Source organism: Elephas maximus, chromosome X (genome assembly GCF_024166365.1).
Source record: "Elephas maximus indicus isolate mEleMax1 chromosome X, mEleMax1 primary haplotype, whole genome shotgun sequence".
Classification (NCBI taxonomy): domain Eukaryota; kingdom Metazoa; phylum Chordata; class Mammalia; order Proboscidea; family Elephantidae; genus Elephas; species Elephas maximus.
In genome coordinates this window covers 155,062,830-155,090,828 of record NC_064846.1, presented here as the reverse complement: position 1 = coordinate 155,090,828, position 27,999 = coordinate 155,062,830, and the positions used below count along the sequence as shown (strand labels likewise).

The 27,999-nt window shown below is 38.7% G+C and overlaps 1 protein-coding gene across 1 annotated transcript; it reads left to right on the top strand.

The window, feature by feature from the left end:
• The first annotated feature begins 1 nt into the window (after position 1).
• Positions 2–16,764, top strand: EIF2S3 (eukaryotic translation initiation factor 2 subunit gamma). Its single transcript, XM_049873187.1, has 12 exons — positions 2–110; positions 681–744; positions 3,147–3,274; positions 3,369–3,490; positions 4,683–4,777; positions 6,102–6,260; positions 8,340–8,474; positions 9,820–9,914; positions 10,318–10,462; positions 12,326–12,495; positions 14,888–15,060; positions 16,380–16,764. The coding sequence occupies exons 1-12, from the start codon at positions 42–44 to the stop codon at positions 16,441–16,443; spliced, it is 1,419 nt and encodes a 472-aa protein (XP_049729144.1). The 5' UTR covers positions 2–41; the 3' UTR covers positions 16,444–16,764.
• Positions 16,765–27,999: the final 11,235 nt, after the last annotated feature.

The window sequence follows — 27,999 nt, the reverse complement described above, 5'->3', positions numbered from 1 at the left end:
TCAGCCGACAGCCTGGCCGACTTCCTTCCTCTCTGGGCAAGATGGCGGGGGGCGAGGCGGGAGTGACTCTGGGGCAGTCACATCTTTCTAGCCAGGATCTCGCCACCTTGGTGAGGTTTCGCTTTGGGAGGACGCGGAGTGAGCGTGGGAGTGGGGATGGTCATGCCTCCCGGGAGGCGTTGGGGCGAGGCAGTGCCGGGCCGTCGGGAGCCTGAGTTAGGAGGGAGCCCCGGATCCGAGCGGCCTGCGTCGCGCTCGCGCCACCGCTTGCACTTCGACCGGTCTGCGAGCTGGCTGTGGGTGTGCGCGCTCGTGGGACCGCGAGCTCCTGAAGGATTCGGATGGAACGTCACGGAGTGTCATTAAGGCTTTGACCAAACTCTGAAGGCTTGGGAAGGGAGCATCTCCACGGCCCTCAGTGCTAAAGCTTCCAAAGTTGGGGGCCTCGGGCCTCCTGATTTCTCATAGAGTGCAGGCGTAGTCTTTTGTTGTGTAACGATTAGGGGTGCTTCGGGCTTTCCAGTCATCAGAGCACAAGATTGCTTGTATGGGAAAAGCGCTTCAGAAGTAATAGAGAGCTGTACAGATGGTGATGAGCTATAGGTAGCAAACGTAAAGTCAGATGGAAAACCCTGTTTTGTCTTCTGTGCAGTGGTTTATAATAAAATGTTTCGTTGCAGGATGTTGCCAAGTTGACACCCCTTTCACACGAAGTCATCAGCAGACAAGCCACAATTAACATAGGTAAGAATAACTTGGAGTCCTGACGTGCTTGATCACTGGCAAGTAATTTTAACTTCTCCCTTGGTGTGATTAATTGAATTATATGAGGATTCAGGTATATAAGAAGTAGATACTGAACTCTTGTGAACAAAGCACCTGCTAGATTTCTTGGGAAACACAGAGAATGCTGCAAATACCTAGGTTACAGACTGAGTGAGAAGGAAGGATGTAACCCAGACCCTGAAAAATTTAACGTAAGGAATTATATAGTCGTACGTAGCAGGAGTTTAAAGAAGAATTGAAAATATGGCTGTATTTGCTGCACGGGGTTATTGTGAGAGCAGTTTGTGAAAGTCTTATAAAGAAGAATTGAAAATATGGCTGTATTTGCTGCACGGGGTTATTGTGAGAGCAGTTTGTGAAAGTCTTATTTGATATATAAGCCATTATTAAGTGGAGTATTTTTTTTTTCCTAATTGGCACCCTTCGAACTTTAGAGAAGTTACGTTGACTGTGTAAATTTTGGATATTTGAGAGTCTGTGCAAACATCACAGTAAAGCTTAGTTAGAAGTTAGACTCTACCCAAGGCCGTTAAAAAGTTCTAAAATATAATCTACCCTTGACAGCATTACTGTAATTAAACTTGGATTGTTTTCTTATTTTCATAGATTTCTCTTAGTTGTGTCAGGGCTCATCATATCTAGTCACCTCACTCTGGAAATGCTAGAAAGCTTCTTAATATACAAGATAATACACGATATTTTATACTTTTTAGCGAGCGTATATTTCAAATGAAGTCAGTTATTTCTCTAATAACATATGGTGAGTAGCTATTATTACACTGTATGATTTTTTTTTTTTTTTTTAGGTATTTAGGATATGTTGGGTTTTTTTTGTGGTGGTTGAGAATATACGTAGCAAAATGTACACCAATTCAACAGTTTCTACATGTACAATTCAGTGACATTAATTACATTCTTCAAGTTGTGCAGCCATTCTCACCCTCCTTTTCTGAGTTGTTCCTCCACCATTAACATAAACACACTGTCCTCTAAGGTTCTTAACTAATCTTTTTGAGTTGCTGTGTCACTTTGATCCCATATAGATAGTTCTTAAAAGAGCACATTGCTCAAGACAGACATTTTTTTACCAGTTACGGTAAACTATCGTTTGGTTTTAAGAAGACCTGAGGGGCTTTTTTTGTTTTAAGGTTCAAAGATTATCTCAGGGCAATAATTTCAAGGGTTCATCGAGCCTCCATGGCTCCAGGAAGTCTAGAGTCCATGAGAATTTGAAGTTCTATTCTGCATTTTTCTCCTTTGATCAAGATTCTTCTGTGGATTCCTTGATCAGGATATTGAGTAACAATAGCTGGGCACCATCCAGTTCTTCTGGTCTCATGACATAGGAGGCACTTGGTCATGGAGGCAGTTAGTCACACATTCCATATCCTCCTCCTATTCCTGACTCACCTTCTTCCTCTGTTGCTCCAGGCAAATAGAGGCCAATTGTTGTACCTTGGGTATGTGCTTGCAAGCTTTTAAGACCCCAGGCAGAACAGAGGCACTAAACATGTTATTAGGCCAATTAACTGGGCTGTCCCATGAAACCATGACCCTTAACTTCCAAACTAAGAAACCACATTCCAGGAGGTTTTTCGTTGTACATAATCAGCCTCAGCAGCTACCCTTTATTTGTTGTTGTTGTAAGTATATCTATCACACAACTTTTGCCAGTTCGACTTTTTATAAGTATATAACTTACTAGCAGCAATTACAATAATTTGCTGTATGACTCTATCCTTAATCAGTACAATTTCTCCATCACTGTTTACCCCTCCCCCTTTCCTCTTCTCTCCTGCCCCTGGCAACCACTAATAAACTTTGTTCTCTGTATATTTGCCTTTTCTTATATTTTTATAAGTGAGCTCATACACTGTTTGTCCTTTTGTGATTGACTGATTTCACTCAGCATAATATCTTCAAGCTCCATCCATCTTGTAGCATGTATCAAGACTTCGTTTCTTCTACTGGCTGAGTAGCGTTCCATTGTATGTATGTACCACATTTTGTCTATCCATTCATCTGTTGAAGGGCATTTAGGTTGTTTCCACCTTTTGGCTATTGTGAATAGTGCTGCAGTGAACATTGGTGTTCATTGGTGAGTCCAGTTTTTTGGGCATATTTCACCACGTATGATTTTTAACAAGGTTGTCAGTTACACAGAAAGCTCTCTTTAGTCCTGTGTCAAAACAAGTTTTTAGTAGGAAAGGATATATAGGAGGGAAAATTGAAGCCACTACTGGTTTCATGTCCATACCTACAATGTGAGCTATGGCTTTGGTTTGCTGTTCTAACACTCTTGAAGAAATACTTGGTGTAATTGGATGCACATGGATTAATTTTCTGTACTTTGATTATAGGTACAATTGGTCACGTAGCTCATGGGAAATCTACAGTTGTAAAAGCTATTTCTGGAGTTCACACTGTCAGGTTCAAAAATGAGCTAGAAAGAAATATTACAATCAAACTTGGATATGCTAATGCTAAGGTGAGTTGTGTATTATGGAACTAGAAACCATTTAAGTTTAATTGGTGAATGTGCAGATAACAAATCCAAATCTTTTTTTAATTGAAACTTTTAGATTTATAAACTTGATGACCCAAGTTGTCCTCGGCCAGAATGTTATAAATCCTGTGGAAGTAATACGCCCGATGAGTTTCCTACAGACATTCCAGGGACCAAAGGGAACTTCAAATTAGTCAGGTGATCTCTTTCATGCTAAACACACTTCACATTTTATGTATATATTATTTCTTGTTTTTTTGAAATATTTAAGGGAATGATTTAAACCCAATCGTGGAATGGCTTTTTTATTTTCCATTATTTTATGTTTTTATTGTCTATCATGAAGTTAATTTGGCACCCCCTTGAATTTTTGTACCCAAGGTGAGTGCTTCACTTGCTTCACCTTAATCTTGGCCCTGATCAGAGATCAGCAAATTTTTTCTTTAAAGTGCCAGATAGTAAATATTTTTTTTCTTTTTTTTTTAATTGTGCCTTAAGTGAAAGTTTACAGTTCAAGTTAATTTCTCATACAAAAATTTACACGCATACTTTTATGTGACCCTAGTTGCAATCCCTTTAACGTGATAGCACACTCCCCCCAGTTTCTTGTGTCCATTCAACCAGCTCCTGTCCCTTCTTGCCTTTTCTTCCTGCCTCCGGACAGGAGCCGCCCATTTGGTCTTGAGTATCTGCTTGAACTGAGAAGCTCACCCTTCACGAGTATTATTTTATGTTTTATAGTCTAGTCTAATCTTTGTCTGAAAAGTGGCTTCGGGAAGTGAATATTTTTTTACTTTGCAGGCCATAGGGTCTCTCTTGTACCTGCTTAGCTCTGCCTTCTATCATAAGGCAGATGTACATAATACGTAAATGAAAGATTTTGGAAGTGGGCCAGATTGGACTTGCAAGCCCTAGTTTGCCAACCCCTGTTTTAGATCATGAAGTGTGAACATACAATTTTAAAAATAGTAGCAATTCTGTATGAGGTCTATAATTTTGTTAAAATAGCACTGACATCTCCATTTTAGATTGGCAATTCCAGTTTTTCAAGGTGCTAGAGACACTGTCAGCAGATTATCCTTTCAGGTGTCACTCCCCTTTCTCAACACAGATTTTACAGTTTATTAAGTTTTAGCTTTCAAGTTGATGGCTTTCCCGATATATACTCTATACCCCGTTGTACACCATAGTCACTTTAATTGGATTTGGGAGTTTTTGTCTCTTCAGGTGAGTTATTTCTACATATAACTTAGTTTTATTTACTTTGTAATGATCTACACTGATTTTACTCAGCTGGTTATCTTTTTCCTAAGTGATTAATTTCAGGAAGTCTATGCCTTGCATGTTTAAGTATCGATTTTAAGGCTGACTGATATTTCTCAATTGTTAGGCATGTTTCCTTTGTTGACTGTCCCGGCCACGATATTTTGATGGCTACTATGCTGAACGGTGCAGCAGTGATGGATGCAGCTCTTCTGTTGATAGGTAAATAATATCAGAATTGGATTGGACAAACCAGTGTGGAGCAAACCAAAGATGGAATATTTAAAGGGGAGCTAGTGCATTCAAGGGTCATATCCATTACCTGCTATGACATGAATGGAAACATGGCATTCAGGAAGACATCCCTGCCTGCTAGCTTTCACAAAATACTAAACAAGATGGATTTGGGGCTGATGTCTTATGAGAGTGTTTATGGTCATATCAAAAAAAAAAAAAGTAGTGCATTTTTTCCCCCACTTAAATCACATGAGATTTTGTTATTTTAGTTTTAAATTGATTTATAAAAATACTTGTATGGTGGGTTTTTTGTTTATTTGTTTTGGGGGGTCATCTCTACACTATCTGTTGCAACGTTGACTTAGAATGGTTTTATTTAGGTGCAGATATTCACGTGAAGTGCTGAAGGCTATGCCTGCATGGGGGTTTTCAAAGCTAGGGTTGTGCTTCCTTATGTGAGCTGAGATTTCGTTCCTGTGGGATATAATTTGCCAAGAGCATGCCAGATGGGTATAATACAGGACTCCTGAACATCACAACTTGGGGAGGGTCATTATTGGAGTGCTGAACAAAACATGCTTATTTATTTATAAAACACTGTTGTTGGGCGCCTTCCCAGGTAGTGTTTTCTTCTCCCCTTTGTTAAGGAGGAGCCCCTGATATTTAGTTATAATTCATAGACTATATTAAATGTCTTTCCCTCTTAAGTACTCTCCACCTCTCAGGAGCTTGGCAGGGCCAGAACAGTTCAAAGATTGAATAGAGCCAGAGGGCTATACCTTATGCCGGAGCAAAAGCTGAGGCCCGGTAAAAACCCTGAGAAACCAAACTTGTTAAGTCTGAGCTTCTAGCTCAGGAGCAGGAATGGGAGCTAAAAGGATGGGAGGATCCAGTGAACACAGGCACAGAGGATGAAGCAGGGGCAAAAGGTGGACAGTTGGCAGTGATACAGTGATATCCAGGACTTCTGCCTCTAGCAGGGCTAGGGCATCCAAGAGCTTATTAAGTGCCAGCTAATTGTTTTTTGTTGTGGTGGTGGTGGCACAATGCTGATAACAAAATTCCCATTTTAACCATCAACGTGTATAATCGCATTAAGTATATTCACAATGTTATACAACTATTCTGCTAATCTAGTTCCAGAACTCTTTCATCACCCCAAAAGAACCCATGCACATTAAGCAGTCACCCGTTCCCCTCTCTCCTCAGCTCCCAGCAACCACTAATCTGCTTTCTACCTCTGTGTGTTTGCCTATTTTGGATCATTCCGGTTAATTCTTATATATCTTTTTTATACTTCATCATCTAGCTGGTAATGAATCTTGCCCTCAACCTCAGACTTCTGAACACCTGGCTGCTATAGAAATCATGAAACTGAAGCATATTTTGATTCTACAAAATAAAATTGATTTGGTAAAAGAAAGTCAGGCTAAGGAACAGTATGAACAGATCCTTGCATTTGTACAAGGTAAGAAGCTGGAATATCTAATAAGTCTGTGAATTAACTTTGAGAGCCCTGTAATTCTGGTGTTGTTTTTAGGTGCCGTTGAGTCAGTTTTCGAGTCATAGCAACCCCATGTGACAGCATAGAGCTGCCCCATAGGATTTCCTAAGATACAATCTCTACAGAAGCAGATGGCTAGGGCTTTGTGGAGCTGCTGGGTATGTTTGAACTGCCAGCCTTTTGGTTAGCAGCTAAGCACTTAACTGTTGTGTCACCAGGGCTTCTTTAATCCAGATATTATGTGTTAATCTACTTTTAACATAATCACCTAAAACAGAATAAATTTACGGATCTTTAGGCTTTATTTCTCTACCTACTATTTGCTGTTATTAGCTGCCATCGAGTCAGTTCCAAAGTGTGCAGAGTAGAACTGCCCCATTGAGTTTTCAAGACTGTGGTCTTTCGGAAGCAGATTGCTGGGCTGTCTTCCGAGGAGTGTTTGGGAAGGTTTGAACCGCCAACCTTTCAGCTAATAGTTGAGCATTTAACCATTTTCATCACCCAGGGACTCACTACTTGTTAGTCACTCTCTTATAAGTAGTGAGATCTATGTTTCTGAATTTAATATACCAAAGAACAGTTTTGGTGACTGAAAGTCAGAATTGAAGTTGTCTTCTGGAAACTTAGACCTTTTAAAAAATTCTCCACAATGATAGTAAAATGAATCAAAGTACTTTTAAAAAAATTTAGTCTGACACTATTCTTTTTTTTTTTTTAACGTTGTTGAGAATATATACAGCAAAATATCCACCTTGTTAGCAGTTTCTACATGTACAATTCAGTGACATTAATTACATTCTTCTAAGTTGTGTAACCATTCTCACCCTCCTTTTCTGAGTTGTTCCTCCCTTGTTAACATAAACTCACTGCTTCCTAAGGTTCCTATCTAACCTTTTGAGCTGCTGCTGTCAATTTGATCCCATATAGATAGGCCTTAAAAGAGCATAATGCTCAAGGCAGACATTCTTTACTAGTTAAGCTCAACTATTGTTTGGTTTTAAGAAGACTTCAGAGGATGTTTTTGGTTTAAGGTTTAAAGATTCTCTCAGGGCAGTGGTTTCAGGGGCCCATCCAGCCTCCATGGCTCCATAAAATCTGGAGTCCATGAGAATTGGAAATTCTGCTCTGCATTTTCCCCCTTTTGATCAGGATTCTGCTATAGACTCTTTGATCAAAATATTCAGTAATGGTAGCTGGGCACCATCCAGTTCTTCTGGTCTCATGGCAAAGGAGGCAGTTGTTCATGGAGGCAGTTAGCTGCACATTCCATATCCTCCTCCTGTTCTTGACTCTTTCTTCCTTTGTTGCTCCAGGTGAATAAAGACCAATTGTGCTTTGCATGGCCAGACACTATTCTTATGAATAGCTATTTCGAGCATTGGAACTGACAGTGATTTACTTAATCTTTGTAGTGTCCTTTTCTCTACCAGCATAGCGTCTTACATTTGGGGAAAGACATGATGCATCTTATTGTTGAAATGATTCTCTCAGCCTTATTTTTTTTTGCTAGAAAGATTGACTTCTTACGAATCCAGTACTATCATAAAGAAAAAGAATGTCATTTTGATAAAAATCTCATTATGCTTGGTCTATTTCTTTGACCAGCCTGTTTGACATATAATTGATAAGGAGCAAGCATATGTGCCTGGAGTGTTTGATTAGCAAAGAGTCTGTAATTTTATCTTGACATTTATTGGGAGGTTAATTACATGTTACTGGAAATCTTTTCAACTAATAAAGTACTCTTTCCCAGGAGTGCCAGTATTTTATTCTCTTAAACAATTTTATCATTTTACTCTTAAATGTGTCTATTAATATAATTTTTTTAAATTTTCCCTAAAAGGGATAATATTTTCAGTGGAAACAACGAACAGAGTATTGGTATCTTTCTAAATAGAATTATCACTTTCCACCTGTTAGCATTTGTGTGGCAATGTTCAGACATCTATTTTAGTAATCTTAACAATTGTTTTATGTAGCAGAATTGGAGAACAAATTCTATAAAACTCAAGAATTACCATCTTTCTGGATTTTGTCATATAGGGACAGTAGCAGAAGGAGCTCCTATTATTCCAATTTCTGCTCAGCTGAAGTACAATATTGAAGTTGTCTGTGAGTACATAGTAAAGAAAATTCCAGTACCTCCAAGAGACTTTACTTCAGAACCCCGACTTATTGGTAAGTGGTAGGATTCACCTTTAAGCCTTAATTTGATCTTTTCTACGCTGGTAATTCTCCTTTAGGGGTGTTTATTAATATATCATCTTTGCCTAGTGATAGTAAATCATAATCTCCATAAATCTTTTTTAATTTTAAAAAAAGGGAATGGGGTTATGAAATCCAAGGGCGACAGTTAAACTCAGTGGAGTGAAATTAAAACTCATATAAATTGAAATGCATCAATTCCAAGATTGCGTTGGCAATGCTGGATTGCATCACTGGATGAGGGACAGAGTCCTGAATACAGTTGAAAGGAATGTTAACCTTTTTTATGTGCTGTATATGGTATGTGATCAAGTTTAGTAATGTAGTAGTTTCTATGGCTTTATAACATTTTAATTAGGAACAGGATGTTAGAATTTTCGTACAAATGATTTCAGTATACCATTAATGATGATTTTAATGTCTTTTTCACTTTAATATAAGTCTGCAGTACCATTATTGGTACAGTTTGTTTATCTGAGCCTGTGGTTCCTACATAGGGATGGAGGAGTCTTTTCAGAAAAGACATTTGAGCCCCTCTGATCCTCCAGGCCTCCTGTGTGTGTTATGGGAAATGTTCTCTTAGGTGACTGTGATGTGTACCCTTTGTTAAAAATCACTGTTCTCAGTACCTAAGTGCGGGTTACAGTCTTAGAGTTGTTTTGTAGTTCTAAAACTAAATTTTTATTAGAGAAGACATATTGAGGTATATGAAGAAAAAAGTCCACAATCTCCCTGACTCCTGTTTCTAGCCCCTCAGCCCTGACGTAGCCAAAGTTGACTGTTGTTGTGTATAGTTCCACATCTTTCTTTTGTTCGTATCATCACATATAAATACACACAGGCATTTACTGCTTTACTGTTTCTTTATGGAAGTGGGATCATACTGTGGATATATTTTTTTTTTTCCTTCCCCTTAACAGTATATGAGGGTCATCCTTCCAGATCATTGCCTGTTGCTCTAACATTCTTTTTTAATAGCTGTATGGTACCTCGTAGTATTTTGTGTGTGTGTGTGTGTGTGTGTGTGTGTATGATGCCTCATAGTATGAATATACTTACCATAACAGGCCACCTATTAATGAACTTTGACATTACTTAGGCTACTCTGTCCAATCAACTCACTGGCACAAACAACACCATCACCACCCTAAGTAAGGCTGCAGTAAGCATTGGAATAATTAATGCTAGATTTTGTGACAAACTCATCCCTATGGTATAAATATTAAATAGCTACTATTTTAGAAAAGTTTGACTTGGAAGAGAATGTTTCTTCTAAAGTTAAAATTGACAGGATTGGCTTTAATTTGTTTTCTTTTAGTTATTAGGTCCTTTGATGTCAACAAGCCTGGCTGTGAGGTTGATGACCTTAAGGGGGGTGTTGCTGGTGGTAGTATTCTGAAAGGAGTATTAAAGGTAAGCTGGGTTTTAAATTTTTTGTTTTGTTTTGTTTTTTACTTCCCGTTATGTTAATCAGGAAAAAATGACGGGAAATCCAAATCGGAAAATAAAATAGTTTTTTCATAGTGTCTGGTACCTCAGATAGGGATTTGTTTTCTGTTATGTCTTTTGAGTGTCTTACCTCTACATTTCTAGGCTCCTTGTAGGTATGGAGCACGTTTTACGTGTTGATAGCCTTGTGTGGCAGGTCATGAGCAATAGTTGGATGGTTCGGGTTTTAAAGATCTCTTCCACATCTTTTTTTCCTCCTCCTTTAATAGTGAAGTTTCAGTTTTGTGGTCTGCTTGTTAGAACTCAATATAGAAATAATATTTATGTTGTTCCAGATATTTTTAATTACGGATTTATATGTTCACAGGTGGGCCAGGAGATAGAAGTCAGACCTGGTATTGTTTCCAAAGACAGTGAAGGAAAACTCATGTGTAAGCCAATCTTTTCCAAAATTGTGTCACTTTTTGCGGAACATAATGATCTTCAGTATGCTGCTCCAGGGGGTCTTATTGGTAAGGATTTTCCTGTCATTCCTATGCTTTTAATTGATGGGCATTCCTGGTACCTTTCATGGGAAATGGATTACCCAAAAGGATACATTAATTGTAAAATTTTAATAATCAAATGGGGGTAGGGAAACGTTCATGTGGCTCAGCTATTAATTTTAGGTCATGAGATGGTTTCGTGTGTTTGTAAGAATTACCATTTTTGTGGTTTTTTATTGTGATGAAATACACATGACAAAGCGTTTGCTGTTCCAACCGTTTTTACAAGTACAGTTCAGTGATACTAATTACATTCTCCATGTTTTGCAGCCGTCACCACTATTCGTTTCCAAATTTTCTTATCACCCTAACAAACTCAGTTCCCCTTAAGCAGTCCCTCCCCATTTCCTCCTCTCAGCATAAAGAATACATTCTGGTTTAGTATATAGATTAACTAACTCCTTTTTAGCAATAACAAAATGAGGTCTATAACCCAGCATTCAAAATACCTAACTATACTTCTTTTTTAAATCTCTACACACTTTTTGTGGTAGAGGGTAGTTGCTTTTTATGTATATTTTTACAAATGGAAAGTTACCCACAAATGTCAGCTGAATCCTGTCAGATCATACTTAGACTGAGGTAGGATTAAAAGCATAGTGGTTAAGTGCTGTGGCTGCTAACCAAAAGGTCGGTAGTTCGAATCCACCAGGCACTCCTTGGAAACTCTAAGGGGCAGTTCTGCTCTGTCCTATAGGGTTGCTATGAGTCAGAATCCGACGGCAGTGGGTTTGGTTTTGGTTTTCTGGTTACTTTGCATTAGGTAGAAATTGCTGAAATAATTTATGGATTTCCTAGTCCTTTAGAACTTAGTGTATTGCCAGATGTCCAGGAAAAGGCAGATTCAGTGGGAATTAGAGGTAACGTATCCTGGAAAACATTTGGTGAAAGAGTTTGTCTTTGGTTCTCTGGGTTTTGGCTATATAATTCATTTTTCCATTCTATCCTGATAACTAAGAATTTACTGTATACAATTTTATCTGCTTAGTTTGCCTTTGTTTTTTCTTCTGGTAAACAGTGAAACTTTAAGGTTTTTGAAAATTATGGGAATTTTCAAACATAAAAGTAGAGGTAGTAAAGTAACAACAACCCCCATGTTGCGACCACCCAGCTTCCGCAGTTACTAATGTTCCACTACTCTTGCTTCATCTATGTATCTCCCCTCGAAGACACAGAGCTAAATTATTTTGAAGTGGATTCTAGGAATCTTAACATGAATTCTTTTTTAAGATATCTTTTTGATCAGCCTTCAAGGGGGAAAATGGCAAGCAGATATTCTACAAATTACTCGTTATGAATTCTCTCTGTTTTCAACATTTGTTATGGGTACTCAGACTCATTTTTTAGTTAGGCTACTATCTTTGTTAAGGAGCCCTAGTGGTGCAGTGGTTAAGCCCTTGACTGCTAACCGACAGGTTGATCGTTTGAACCCACCAGCCATTCATAGGAGAAAGATGTGGCAGTCTGCTTCCGTAAAGATTCACAGCCTTGGAAACCCTATGGGGCAGTTCTGCTCTGTCCTGTAGGGTTGCTATGAGTCAGAATTGACCCGACAGCAATGGGTTTTTTATTATCTCTATTTGTCCCTTTTTTTTTATTATTTAAATTAAATTAATTCTGTTCTCAGTTGCTCACCTAACCTGTAAGTTTACAGTTCTGTTTCTTCTGATAAAATGGATTTTGTCACACCTGTGTAGCTGTTACAGGAGTATGAAAATATAAGTACATATTAAAAAGCATAGATATATGCTAAATTTTGGATGAACAGTTGGCTTTATAGGCATTTTAAGAAATAAAAAGTTGAATTGTGTGTATCTTACTTTCTGTTAGGAGTTGGAACAAAAATTGACCCCACTTTGTGCCGGGCTGACAGAATGGTGGGGCAGGTACTTGGCGCAGTTGGAGCTTTACCTGAGATCTTCACAGAATTGGAAATTTCCTATTTCCTACTCAGACGGCTTCTAGGTGTACGTACTGAAGGAGACAAGAAAGCAGCAAAGGTAAATGTTTTTTATAATTTCTGTTTCAAAAAAGAGACAAACACCAAAGGACTAATGGACCACATCTACCATGGCCTCCACCACAGTGAGTCCAGTATAGCTAGATAGTAGCTGGCTACCACCACTGACTGCTCTGACAGGGATCACAATAGAGGGTCCCAGACAGAGCTGGAGAAAAATGTAGAACAAAATTCTAACTCACAAAAAAAAAAAAAAAGAAGACCAGACCTACTGGTCAGTCAGAGACTGGAGGAACCCCAAGAGTATGATCCCTGGATACCCTTTTAGCTCAGTAATGAAGTCACTTCTGAGGTTCACCCTTCAGCCAGAGATTAGACAGGCCCATAAAACAATTGCCAACCTTTTGATTAGCAGCCATAGCACTTACACTTAACTGTTGCACCACCAGGGCTCCAAATAATAGGACTAGGAGATACTAATTAACTTATTACCATGTGTGGTAACCGTTATCCAATTTTACTCAGGCTCAGAAGGTTCCAGTAACCAGCTTAGGGTACGTGACTAGAATTGGATTTCCAGAACCCATGCTAACTTAACGTAACCATTGTCCTGCTCTTCCCCCACTTGAGGATATTTTGTAATCCATTTCTGCCATACAACCGTTTCAGAATTTTAAGAGGTTCTGTATTATGGTTATTAGCTTATATTTTAAAGGTGCCTGTGTTTAACTGCTAACTTTAGTCTACATATACACACATACCTACATATACACACACTATGTGTGTATGGTTATAAAGATGGGGTGGCAGCAGCGTCAGACCTCCTTGCCTAACTTCACAAGGGGAAGGAGAGAGTCATTATCAGCATCGACAGCCCAAGGCTGAGTCCTGTGAAATGGAGGTCAGATATACACCCCCTCTCCAACCTTTTTACCAATTCCTACACCAGCTGTCCTCATGGCACTCTCTACTTCTCTGCTGGGTTCGATAATTTGTTCCAACGGCCACACAGAACTCACAGAAAATACTCAGGATTATGGGGTTTATTAGGGAATTAACAGGTTACAGTTGAGGATCAGGAATGACCCAGGATACAGTTCTCTTCAGTCAGGACAGCTCCTCAGCTGTGCTCAGACGCAGACCTCTCCCTTGGCCCTTGGGCCCCTTGGACTGGCCTCTGCCCTGGTTGGGCAAGTGTTACAGAGCCCTTCGGCTGTGCTGGTAAGTGCCCAGAGGCACCCCACCCTGCCAGTAAGTCTCCTGCCCGAAGGCACTCAGCTCTCTTGCTTTGTGTTGACAAGCCTACCGTAACCACCTTGTTCCGTGGGCAGGAAGCCCACTGTGCCATCTTGCGCTGGTCTCCTGGTTCTGCTGCCACCATCTCTCTGCCACTGCTTCTTGTTGTCTTGTACCATCTCCAGTGTTACAGCTCTCTCTCTCTCTGTCTCCTGGGTCTAAGAGGTTCTCAGCTTAGGGACCCTGGATCCAAAGGACGTGTTCTGCTTCCAGCTCTTCTTTCTTGGTGGTAGTGAGGTCTCTCTGCTCTGGGATTGGCTGTCTTTAAAGCCTAGCAGGATGGCAACTGTTACCAATCCCCTCGTTAGGGTTCCATACACCTTATTTTCATGGTCCCACCCCACCCCCCAAGGGTGCTGTGCACCTTATTTGCATTATTAGCAATTGTCATGGATTCAATTGTTTCCCCCAAAAATATGTGTCAACTTGGTTAGGCCATGATTCCCAGTATTGTGTAGTTGTCCTCCATTTTGTGATTGATGCAATTTTCCTGTGTGTTATAAATCCTCATCTCTGCCTATGGTTAATTAGGCAAGATTATATTAAAGAGGATTAGGGTGGATGTAACACCTTACTAAGATCACATCCCTGATTCAGTGTAAAGGGAGTTTCCCTGGGGTTGGCCTGCACCACTTTTTATCTTTCAAGAGATGAAAAGGAAGCAAGCAGAGAGTTGGAGACCTCATACCACCAAGAAAGCAGCACTAGGAGCAGAACACATCCTTTGGACCCGGGGTTCCTGCATGGAGAAGCTCCTAGTCCAGGGGAAGACTGATGACAGGGACCTTCCTCCAGAGCTGACAGAGAGAGAATGCCATCCCCTGGAGCTGACGCCCTGAATTTGGACTGGTAGTTTACTAGACTGTGAAAGAATAAATTTCTCTTCGTTAAAGCCATCCACTTGTGGTATTTCTGTTATAGCAGCATTAGATGACTAAGACAGCAATCTTTCCAACCCCCTTGATGGACCACAAGCACCTTGTCATTTGGTGGGAGTTACAAGACCACGGCAAGAAAGGCCATATAAAAAGGGATCTATCACACCGCGATGGTTTACTTATTTTCCAAAGTATCTAGTAAATACCCACAAATTTACTTGATTTGAGGGCTTATTTTTCTTCAATTTATTTCCCTAGGTGCAAAAACTGTCTAAGAATGAAGTGCTTATGGTGAACATAGGATCCCTGTCAACAGGAGGAAGAGTTAGTGCAGTGAAGGCTGATTTAGGCAAAATTGTTTTGACTAATCCTGTGTGCACAGAAGTAGGAGAAAAAATTGCTCTTAGCCGAAGAGTTGAGAAACACTGGCGGTAAGTTTTATTTATTAGCTTTTGTTACTGTCTACTAAAGACATAGGATTTCCTTGTGGAGCTTAGTTCTTGGAGTGTATACACACGTACGCATGCACACTTTTCATTGAATGCGGTAGTTCTTATGATGTTAACTCTTAGCTATTTATTCAGATGACTTTGAAATCTGTATCTTTAGCCTGAATTCATGAGACTATAGTCCCATGTTTTAGTCCAAATGCTGCAGTTCGTTGCCATTCATTTCAGTCACAACCTATGTAAAAACCAATGAATTTAGGTTCAGTATTTCAGTTGTCTTTGACTCTTGATAGCTTTTTATTTTGAAATAATTTCAAACTTAACAGAAAAATTACAAGAATTTGATAGAGAATTCCTGTATACTCTACCCAGTTAAAAAAAAAAATCTGTGTGTACAATATGTACATATGTATGTGTGTGTGTATAATTTTTTTCTGAACCATTTGAAGAGTAGGTTGCATGTATCATGCCAATTGACCTCTTAATACTTCAGCGTGTATTTCCTAAAAACAAAGCTATTCTTATATAACCACCTGAAAAAATTTAACATTGATAAAATACTGAAATGTATAGTCCATATTCCAGTTTTCTCATTTGTCCTAATAACATCCTTCAAAGCATTATTCCCCTTCCGGTCTAAGATCACGCATTGTAGTTAGTTTTTATGTCTCTTTGATCTCTAATCTGGAACTACCTCGGCCTTTCTTTGTCCTACGTGACGTTGTCAATTTTGAAGAATAAAGGCTAGTATTCCTGCTTCTCATCATATTTTCCCCTCCTCTACACCCCCTGGATTTAGTATCCATTGATGATTCTTGCCTAGATTGAACTTGACTGTGAAGATTGCAAAATAGTGGGTTTTTCCCCCCCGCAACTTCATCATTCCACATTTATCATTTGGTATTCTTCCCCGTTATTTGTTTACTTATCTAGTTATAACGTGGACTTGTGGAGTCCTATTTTGTTCAATAAGTTACAATCCTAGCTCAATGTACTCAAAGGACCTAGAAGCAACAGCACCCTAGGTGGACCTGAACTGCTCTTGTTGGATCTGAAGGAGTGGTTATATATTTATAGACTGAAAATGGACATATTTATGGCAGCGACTTCTTATTTGCTTTTCCTGTCATGCATGCTGGCCAGAGCCAATCAGGTTCTAGGAAGCTAAGAAGATAGTGTAGGCTTTCTTTATGAGAACAAACTTGAATTTGGAAGACAGACAGGTAAAACCAGTTATGTCATACGATTATTGGTACTAATGGATGTAAAATTCATGATTTTATTTTGTTTTCATTTTGCAGCTTAATTGGTTGGGGTCAGATAAGAAGAGGAGTGACAATCAAGCCAACAGTAGATGATGACTGAAGACTCCCAGTTAAATAATGTATTTGTATGAAGTCAGAATTTCTCTTAACAACCTAGGAGTATATTTTCAAAGGAATACCAAGGGATTAATTTCACAGTAGTAGCTGTAAGGTCATTCTCATTTTTTGGTGATGAAAATTTAACCTCTAGTACGAAAATAGGGTCTATAATAAATGTAAAAATTGGCATAATGTTGGATTTACTCTACATTTTAGCAGAAATTAATCATTCCCAAATGAAGCTAAATTGTTTGCTACAGCCAGCCTTTGCTGTAGCACACATGCCGCTATACCTGTTAGAAATAAAATCTGTCTTCTTCTTCTTCTTCTTTTTTTTTTTCCATGATTCATCTTTGGGTAGTACCAGGCTTGAAGGACTGTTGCACCAGTAAACATTTGACACAAATTCTCCTTAAAGACCAGCTGTTCTTTTCTCTGTATTTTATGTTGCTTTATCTTTGAATTTTAAGGTGAAAAGGAAATTAACAGGTTCAAATTAAATTATCCTTTAGAACATGGGCGAACCTTTCCTTCCTCTGACTCTGTTCCTAGACTGGAACACAGGAAATTAAAGCCAGTTCTAGTCTCTCACTGAGAATATTTCTGCACTGGCTTACCCCTGAACCCAGATAGTCTTCCCGCATTGAAAAATAGTGTTATACCAGTTGATTACAGATTACTAACAGAGATCTTTCCCAGCCTTGTTTTATGTTTTCTGTTAACTCTTTAATTGAAATGGTTATGATACAAATTCAAATATAGTAATCTTTGGATCTTTCAAGAAGTAAAAGATACTCGACATTACAGGGTGAGCCCCTTGAGTTTTAACTGATTCTCCGTGTTCCTACACTTTTTCTCTGCTGTATTTTCTTATTTATTCGTTTGCTTCCTAAGAAGATTCTGTTAGAGCATTGGTTCCCAACTCTGGCATAGAATTGCTGGGAAGCTTTAAAAAAAAGAAAGAAAGATGGCCCCACAGACACTCTGACTTAATCTGTTTGGGGTGGAGCACAAGCATTATTTTTAAAAGCTTCCCAACCTGTTGTCAAACCCATTGCCATCGAGTTGATTCAGACTCATAGTGACCCTATAGGGCAGAGTAGAACTGCCCCATAGGGTTTCCAAGGAGCAGCTGGTGGATTCGAACTCCCAACCTTTTGGTTAGCAGTTAACCTCTTTAACCACTGCACCACCAGGGCTCCAAAAGCTTTGAGAGTTGAGAAGTAGGAACATGGAACAACACAGAATCTTACTGAATTTGAGTAGTCTGATAATACTTTTTAGTTCGCATTTCTTAGATTTACATTTAAGGCAGGATTTGATGCCACACTCATGATACTGTGCTCTTTTGGGCCCTGAAGCTGCCTTGTAAGAGTTTAAAAGTTATGGCTATGTGTTATTTAAGTTTATAAGTTTTAAGGAAGCATTTTAATACTTGGCTGATTTTGAAGGGTTGTGTTGTAGCATGAAGAACATATTTATTTAAAGCAACTTCCTATTCTAAACGTGAACTTTATATCTAACATGTTCCCATGTGTCTTGTAAGCATCTACCTGAAATTCTGGAATAATGTACAACCAAAAGCTGTCAATAGTTGACTGATTGTTGTCATTAGTCTCATGTTGGAGCTGAAACCAGAAGTCCGTTGTAATTAATGTCACGCATTCACATGGGTTTCAGACAAATTATTTGCAAAGCACATGCTTAATGCAATGGGTATCCACAGATGTAAAAACAGTGAGCCTCATTTTCATAGGACTTGGAATCATTGTATCAGTTCTCAGCAAAAGATATACTTGGTTGAGAATCATTGCCTGTAACAGGATGTTAATTGATAAAAGTAACGTTGCATATGTAAATCCTGTTGCTTCTGCTGTCAAGATATTTTCAGCATCTGCCCAGTTCTCACCACCGCCACTGCTACCACCCTGGTCAAAGCCACCAGTGGCCTTCTCCTGGAATAGCCTAACTCCTCCCTGCTTCCACCCTTGCCCCACTGCAGTCTGTTCTCAGCATAGTAGCCAGCGTGATCCTTATAAAACTTAAGTCAGATTGTCACTCCTGCTGAAAACCGTTCAGTAGCTCCCATTTTGCTCAAAAATGCCAAGTCCTTACAGTGGTCTAAAGGCCTGATGTGATCTGAACCCACATAAACTTTTTTATAAAAAGCTTTTTAAGAACACTGAAAAAAAAAAAAAAGGATAAAATCAGAAATTTCTTTGCAACAGAAGACCAAATAGCTGGGACTTTTAAACATCCGACATCCAATTCTTTAAAAAGTTGATAAACTTCTGGCAAGTCTAAATTTAAAAAACATCACAAAGAAATAGGACTCAGGAAACCTCCACCCGCTACCATCAAGTTGATTCCTACTCAGTGACCCCATAGGACAGAGAAATGCCCCATAGGGTTTTCAAGGCTGTAAATCTACGGAAGCTGACTGCCACATCTTTCTCCCGAGGAGCGGCTGGTGGGTTCTGACTGCTGCCCTTTTCGTTGTCAGCCAAGCGCTTTAACTACTGTGCCACTAGTGCTCCTTAGGACTGAGAAAGGGGCTGTAATAAGGAGCATATTAAAGTCTTAGTGCTATGTACAACACTGATAAGTTGTAAAGTTAGTCTCAAAGAAAGGGACATGAAAACTGTCTAGTTCTAATGTTATCCAAATGACTTTCAAACTGATCTAGAAATCTCTGTTTCACTCCTTGTATGTAACCAAAGAAGTCCTGATGGTGCAGTGGTTAAGAGCTATAGCTGCTAACCAAAAGGTCAGCAGTTTGAATCCACCAGCTGCTCCTTGGAAACCTTATGGGGCAGTTCTGTGTCCTATAGGGTCGCTATGACTCGGAATTGACTCAGTGGCAATGGTCTTTTGGTTTAGGTAACCAAAGAGATGTGTGGATCTCTCTGTTTTGTAGAAGAAAAACATTTTTTTTTTTATTAACTTTTATTGAGCTTCAAGTGAACATTTACAAATCAAGTCAGTCTGTCACGTATAAGTTTATATACATCTTACTCCATACTCCCACTTGCTCTCCCCCTAATGAGTCAGCCCTTCCAGTCTCTCGTGACAATTTTGCCAGCTTCCACCTCTCTCTATCCTCCCATCCCCCCTCCAGACAGGAGATGCCAACACAGCCTCAAGTGTCCACCTGATAAAATTAGCTCACTCTTCATCAGCATCTCTCTCCTACCCACTTTCCAGTCCCTTTCATGTCTGATGAGAAAAACATTTTCTTTTAATAAGAGTGTGGAAATGACTGTACTCTTGTAAAACTTCTGAAATTCCATTTCTAGAAAAACTTGATATGGAGAAAGTTCAGTGAAATGGATGCTTCTCTGGAAATGCCTTTGTTAGAAATACTAAAACAAACCAGAAACCCTTAAAAGATTGGTAGTCAATGAACTGAAAAGGCTATTCAAATATTACTGTACAGATAATTCTTATTTAAATTGTTCCAGAATACGGGGCGGGGGGGGAAGACGACCTAAGTCATTGTTTCCTGGTGGCATAGTGGTTAAGTGCTACAGCTGCTAACCAAAGGGTCAGCAGTCCGAATCCACCAGGCGCTCCTTGGAAACTATGGGGCAGTTCTACTCTGTCCTATAGGGTCGCTATGAGTCGGAATCAACTCAACGGCACAGGGTAGCTCATTGCTTGTTAATCCCTGCTACTCAAACTTGGAGAGAATACTACCAAAAAAAAAAAAACATACTAAAGTATTAGTAAATTAAGTCCAGTAATGTATAAAAGTAGGATACATTCTTGTACATACACGTTTTATAGATTAAAAAGAGAAAAAGCATACCTTAAAAATGTATTTGTTATATCAACCCAAATAGGGAAATCACAAAAACAAATTAAGATTAATTTTTAAAAAATGCTCAAAACAGGGAATCATTGAAGTCAATATGCAAAAGATCACAATAATCAAAGAGAGGGACTAAATACAGGTGGCATAGAACTGCCATATGGAGAGGGATACAAAGCGATATACGACAATACAAGTTAGGTTTTTACTTAGAAAAATAGGGGTAAATATTAAGGTAACCACAAAGAGGTATAACAACTCCATAACTCAAAATAAAAGCCAAGAAAAACGTCACGACTCAACAAACATAAAGTCAAATACTATGAAAATGAGGATCTCACAATTTACTAAGAAAAACGTCTCAGCACAAAAAAGTGGAAAAATGAAATTGTCAGCAACACATAAAAAGGCATCAAAATGACAACACTACACACATCTATAATTACGCTGAATGTAAATGGACTAAATGCACCAATAAAGAGACAGAGAGTCTCGGACTGAATAAAGAAACACGATCCGTCTATATGCTGCCTACAAGAGACACAGCTTAGAGACACAAACAAACTAAAACTCAAAGGATGGAAAAAAATATATCAAGCAAACAACAAGCAAAAAAGGAGTAGCAATATTAATTTCTGACAAAATAGACTTTAAACTTAAATCCACCACAAAGGATAAAGAAGGACACTACATAATGATAAAAGGGACAATTGATCAGGAAGATATAACCATATTAAATATTTATGCACCCAATGACAGGGCTGCAAGATACATAAATCAAATTTTAACAACTGAAAAGTGAGATAGACACCTCCACAATTATAGTAGGAGACTTGAACACACCACTTTCGGAGGACAGGACATCCAGTAAGAAGCTCAACAGAGACACGGAAGACCTAATTACAACAATCAACCAACTTGACCTCATTGACTTATACAGAACTCTCCACCCAACTGCTGCAAAGTATACTTTTTTTTCTAGCGCACATGGAACATTCTCTAGAATAGACCACATACTAGGTCATAAAACAAACCTTTGCAGAGTCCAAAACATCAAAATATTACAAAGCATCTTCTCAGACCACAAGGCAATGAAAGTAGAAATCAATAACAGAAAAACTAGGGAAAAGAAATCAAATACTTGGAAACTGAACAATACCCTCCTGAAAAAAGACTGGGTTATAGAAGACATCAAGGAGGGAATAAGGAAATTCATAGAATGCAACGAGAATGAAAATACTTCCTATCAAAACCTCTGGGACACAGCAAAAGCAGTGCTCAGAGGCCAATTTGTATTGATAAATGCACACATACAAAAAGAAGAGCCAAAATCAGAGAACTGTCCCTACAACTTGAACAAATAGAAACTGAGCAACAAAAGAATCCATCAGGTACCAGAAGAAAACAAATAATAAAAATTAGAGCTGAGCTAAATGAATTAGAGAACAGAAAAACAATTGAAAGAATTAACAAAGCCAAAAGCTGGTTCTTTGAAAAAATTAACAAAATTGATAAACCATTGGCTAGACTGACTAAAGAAATACAGGAAAGGAAACAAATAACCCAAATAAGAAACGAGAAGGGCCACATCACAACAGACCCAACTGAAATTAAAAGAATCATATCAGATTATTATGAAAAATTATACTCTAACCAATTTGCAAACCCAGAAGAAATGGATGAATTCCTGCAAAAACACTACCTACCTAAACTAACACAATCAGAAGTAGAACAACTAAATAGACCCATATCAAAAAAAGAGATTGAAACGGTAATCAAAAAACTCCCAACAAAAAAAAGCCCTGGCCCGGACGGCTTCACTGCAGAGTTCTACCAAACTTTCAGAGAAGAGATAACACCACTACTACTAAAGGTATTTCAAAGCATAGAAAATGACGGAATACTACCTAACTCATTCTATGAAGCCACCATCTCCCTGATACCAAAACCAGGTAAAGACATCACAAAAAAAGAAAATTACAGACCTATGTCCCTCATGAACGTAGATGCAAAAATCCTCAACAAAATTCTAGCCAATAGAATTCAACAACATATCAAAAAAATAATTCACCACGACCAAGTGGGATTTATACCAGGTATGCAAGGCTGGTTTAATATTAGAAAAGCCATTAATGTAATCCACCATATAAATAAAACAAAAGACAAAAACCACATGATCTTATCAATTGATGCAGAAAAGGCATTTGACAAAGTCCAACACCCATTTATGATAAAAACTCTCAGCAAAATAGGAATTGAAGGAAAATTCCTCAACATAATAAAGGGCATCTATGCAAAAAAAAAAAAAATTTTTTTTTTTATGCAAAGCCAACAGCCAACATCACTGTAAATGGAGAGAGCCTGAAAGCATTTCCCTTGAGAACGGGAACGAGACAAGGATGCCCTTTATCACCGCTCTTATTCAACATTGTGCTAGAAGTCCTAGCCAGAGCAATTAGGCTAGACAAAGAAATAAAGGGCATCCGGATTGGCAAAGAGGAAGTAAAATTATCTCTATTTGCAGATGACATGATCTTATACACAGAAAACCCCAAGGAATCCTCCAGAAAACTACTGAAACTAATAGAAGAGTTTGGCAGAGTCTCAGGTTATAAGATAAACATACAAAAATCACTTGGATTCCTCTACATCAACAAAAAGAACATCGAAGAGGAAATAACCAAATCAATACCATTCACAGTAGCCCCCAAGAAGATAAAATACTTAGGAATAAATCTTACCAAAGATGTAAAAGACCTATACAAAGAAAACTACAAAGCTCTACTACAAGAAATTCAAAAGGACATACTTAAGTGGAAAAACATACCTTGCTCATGGATAGGAAGACTTAACATAGTAAAAATGTCTATTCTACCAAAAGCCATCTATACATACAATGCACTTCCGATCCAAATTCCAATGTCATATTTTAAGGTGCTAGAGAAACAAATCACCAACTTCATACGGAAGGGAAAGAAGCCTCGGATAAGCAAAGCATTACTGAAAAAGAAGAAGAAAGTGGGAGGCCTCACTCTACCTGATTTCAGAACCTATTATACAGTCACAGTAGTCAAAACAGCCTGGTACTGGTACAACAACAGACACATAGACCAGTGGAACAGAATTGAGAACCCAGAGATAAATCCATCCACATATGAGCAGCTGATATTTGACAAAGGCCCAATGTCAGTTAATTGGGGAAAAGATAGTCTTTTTAACAAATGGTGCTAGCATAACTGGATATCCATTTGCAAAAAAATGAAACAGGACCCATACCTCACACCAAGCACAAAAACTAACTCCAAGTGAATCAAAGACCTAAATATAAAGACTAAAATGATAAAGATCATGGAAGAAAAAATAGGGACAACCTTAGGAGCCCTAATACAAGGCATAAACAGAATACAAAACATTACCAAAAATGACAAACAGAAACCCGATAACTGGGAGCTCCTAAAAATCAAACACCTATGCTCATCTAAAGACTTCACCAAAAGAGTAAAAAGACCACCTACAGACTGGGAAAGAATTTTCAGCTATGACATCTCTGACCAGTGCTTGATCTCTAAAATCTATATGATTCTGTCAAAACTCAAACACAAAAAGACAAACAACCCAATCAAGAAGTGGGCAAAGGATATGAACACACACTTCACTAAAGAAGATATTCAGGCAGCTAACAGATACATGAGAAAATGCTCTCGATCATTAGCCATTAGAGAAATGCAAATTAAAACTACGATGAGATTCCATCTCACTCCAACAAGGCTGGCATTAATCCAAAAAACACAAAATAATAAATGTTGGAGAGGCTGCGGAGAGATTGGAACTCTTATACGCTGCTGGTGGGAATGTAAAATGGTACAACCACTTTGGAAATCTATCTGGCGTTATCTTAAACAGTTAGAAATAGAACTACCATACAACCCAGAAATCTCACTCCTCAGAATATACCCTAGAGAAATAAGAGCCTTCACACAAACAGATATATGCACACCCATGTTTATTGCAGCTCTGTTCACAATAGCAAAAAGCGGGAAGCAACCAAGGTGTCCATCAACGGATGAATGGTTAAATAAATTGTGGTATATTCACACAATGGAATACTACGCATCGATAAAGAACAGTGACGAATCTGTCAAACATTTCATAACATGGAGGAACCTGGAAGGCATTATGCTGAGCGAAATCAGTCAGAGGCAAAAGGACAAATATTGTATAAGACCACTATTATAAGATCTTGAGAAATAGTATAAACTGAGAAGAACACATACTTTTGTGGTTACGAGCGGGGGAGGGAGGGAGGGAGGAAGGGAGGGAGGGAGAGGGTTTTTTACTGATTAATTAGTAGATAAGAACTGCTTTAGGTGAAGGGATGGACAATACTCAATACATGGAAGGTCAGCTCAGCTGGACTGGACAAAAAGCAAAGGAGTTTCCGGGATAAACTGAAGGCTTCAAAGGTCAGCGTAGCAAGGGCGGGGGTTTGGGGACCAGGGTTTAAGGGGACTTCTAAGTCAATTGGCAAAATAATTCTATTATGAAAACATTCTGCATCCCACTTTGAAATGTGGCGTCTGGGGTCTTAAATGCTAACAAGTGGCCATCTAAGATGCATCAATTGGTCTCAACGCACCTGGAGCAAAGGAGAATGAAGAACGCCAAGGTCACACGATAACTAAGAGCCCAAGAGACAGAAAGGGCCACAGGAACCAGAGATCTGCATCATCCTGAGACCAGAAGAACTAGTTGGTGCCCGGCCACAACCGATGACTGCCCTGACAGGGAGCACAACAGAGAACCCCTGAGGGAGCAGGAGATCAGTGGGATGCAGACCTCAAATTCTCATAAAAAGACCATACTTAATGATCTGACTGAGACTAGAGGAATCCCGGCGGTCATGGTCCCCAAACCTTCTGTTGGCACAAGACAGGAACCATCCCCGAAGACAACTCATCAGACATGAAAGGGACTGGACAGTGGGTGGGAGAGAGACGCTGATGAAGAGTGAGCTAATTATATCAGGTGGACACTTGAGACTATGTTGGCATCGCCTGTCTGGAGGGGAGATGGGAGGATAGAGTGAGTTGGAAGCTGGCAAAATTGTCCCGAAAGGAGAGACTGGAAGGGCTGACTCATTAGGGGGAGAGCAAGTGGGAGTATGGAGTAAGGTGTATATAAACTTATATGTGACAGTCTGACTTGATTTGTAAACGTTCACTTGAAGCTCAATAAAAGTTAATAAAAAAAAAGGTATTTGTTAAAATTCAAAGTGATTTTTAAAACCTAGGTAATGTAGAAATGTAGAGAATGAAACTATTACCTTAATAACAGTGTACTTAGTAGAAAACTGTAGGAATTATTGTTTTTAATGAAGAAACTTTGGAGTCTAGTAGCATTCTTTCATAATGCCATAGCTGGGGTACAACAAAATTAATTCTGTAAAATATGGGGTTGTTGTGAGGTTAACGAAATAACTAGGGTGAAATGCAGAGAGTGGGAAACAGTCATCAATTGCATTATGTCAGAATTCACATTATTGTTTGGTTTCTTTATATTCCCATTAAGGTCTGAAACAAGAATGTCAGCTACTACTTCAATTCTACGATGTTCTCTGAGGCTTAGAAAATGAGATACAAATACTGGGAATGAAAGAGAGAGACCATTATTTACAAGTTATACTGGAAATGGAAGAGACCGAACATTATTTACAAGTTATAAGATTGTCTACCTAGGAAATACAACCCAGTCAACTAAAAAGCTTAGAACTGCTAAGAGAGTTCAGTAAGGTGAGAGAATTCAAGATAAACATGCAAAAATTACTAGTTTACTCATACACACACAAAAAAAAAAATCAGAAAATGCAATGAGTATAAACTACCCAGGTATAAATTTAACAGGAATATACACTACATGAATAAAACTAATGTTTTGCTAGCGAGTAAAAAAGAAATATGAATAATAGGAAAAATAGACAGTATCCTTGGATGAGAACATTCAGTGTTGCACAGATGACTGCCATTTTTTCTACAAATTCAGTGCAATCTGAATCAAAATTTCAATAAGAATTTTTAAAGAATTTGTCCAGCTAATATTAAATATTTTTTGTTAGGTGCTATTGAGTCGATCCCTACTCAGTGACCCCATGTACAACAGAGCAAAACACTGCCCGGTCCTGTGCCATCTTCACCATCGTTATGCTTGAGCCCATCATTGCAGCTGCTGTGTCGATCCATCTCGCTGAGGGTCTTCCTCTTCTTTGCTGACCCTCGACTTTCCCAAGCATGATGTCCTTCTCCAGAGACTGGTTCCTCCTGATAACATATCCAAAACATATGAGACGTAATCTCACCATCCTGGCTTCTAAGGGGCATTCTGGTTGTACTTCTCTCAAGACAGATTTAGAAAAGTAAATTCACAAGAATAAGAAAACTTTGAATTTAATAGAGTTTGGGGGGAATTAACATACCACACTTTAGAACATATAAAGCCACAATGTTGTAAAAAGTATAGTATTGATCAGGAATAGCTTAATCATTGGAGCATAATTTACAAATTTCAAATTTGGTAATATATACTATAGACAGCATGTTCATATCAGTGAAGAAAAAGATAGACTTTTACAGTCCAAATGGCTAGCCATTTGGGGAAAAAAGATCTTTAAGATTTTATCTAGACAAAATTATGAAAGAAGAAAATGTAGGAGATAATTTTAATAATTAGGATAAGGAGAGCAAAACATACCCAAAAGCCATAGAAGTAAGGTTGAAATACCTGATACATAGACGTTCAAAACTTCTTATGGCCAAAGATGTCATAGATTTAAAAGATGACAGCATGGGAGAAAACACTTAAAACATATAACATGTGAAGGATTAATATCCATAGTGCATATCAGTAAGAAAGAGTAGAAATGGGGCAAAATATGTATTGCATCACTTTAGGTAGGCTAAAGGACAGGCAGGAAGAGACCCTTCATGCGTACACACACACTTCCACACACACAGAGAATGTTACTGATTGATTGGGGAAAGAGAAATTCACGGCAATGAAGCAGCCCCGTGGAGCAGGGGCAGATGCTGCATATCTCTATGGGGTTTTCTTTGTCCCCTAGACTCAAACAGGGAGAAGTGTGTGGCTGCCAGTGACTTCCTTACAAGGTAGGGGATCTTGCTGGATCAGAGAAACCGAGTTTTGTGCTGGGCCATTGTACTTTTGTACTCAAGGATTACATCACTGCCGAGAAAGAATTTAGACAGTCCTCTTAAGTCTTCCATTTAAGGGAATATTTATAAACATGAGGCACCAGGGAAATCACATCCTATTGTGGATAAAGCAGCCTTACTTCAGCCTCCTGACAGCAGGGAAGACCCATCTCCCACAAATATGTATAGGGAATCTATAGAAAAAGAAATACAAATACCCAGTACAGATTTGGTAAGTGCTCAGCCAGTCTAGTAATAAGAAAAATGAAAACTAACACAATGAGATACCCCTTTCACTCATTACGATTAGCAAAAATTAAAAAGATTAGTCAATGTTGCTGAAGGTATACTGGTGAGTATACATTGGTATATTCTTCAAGAGGGTAATTTGATTTGTCAAAATTTAAAATGTTGCACCCTTTGATCTAGAATTCCATATCTGAAATACAGAAATATTTGCTGTGTTCACAAAGATTGTGTAGAAGGATGTTCATTCCAGCATTGTTTACTATAGCAAACATTGTAAAACACCTGAATGTTA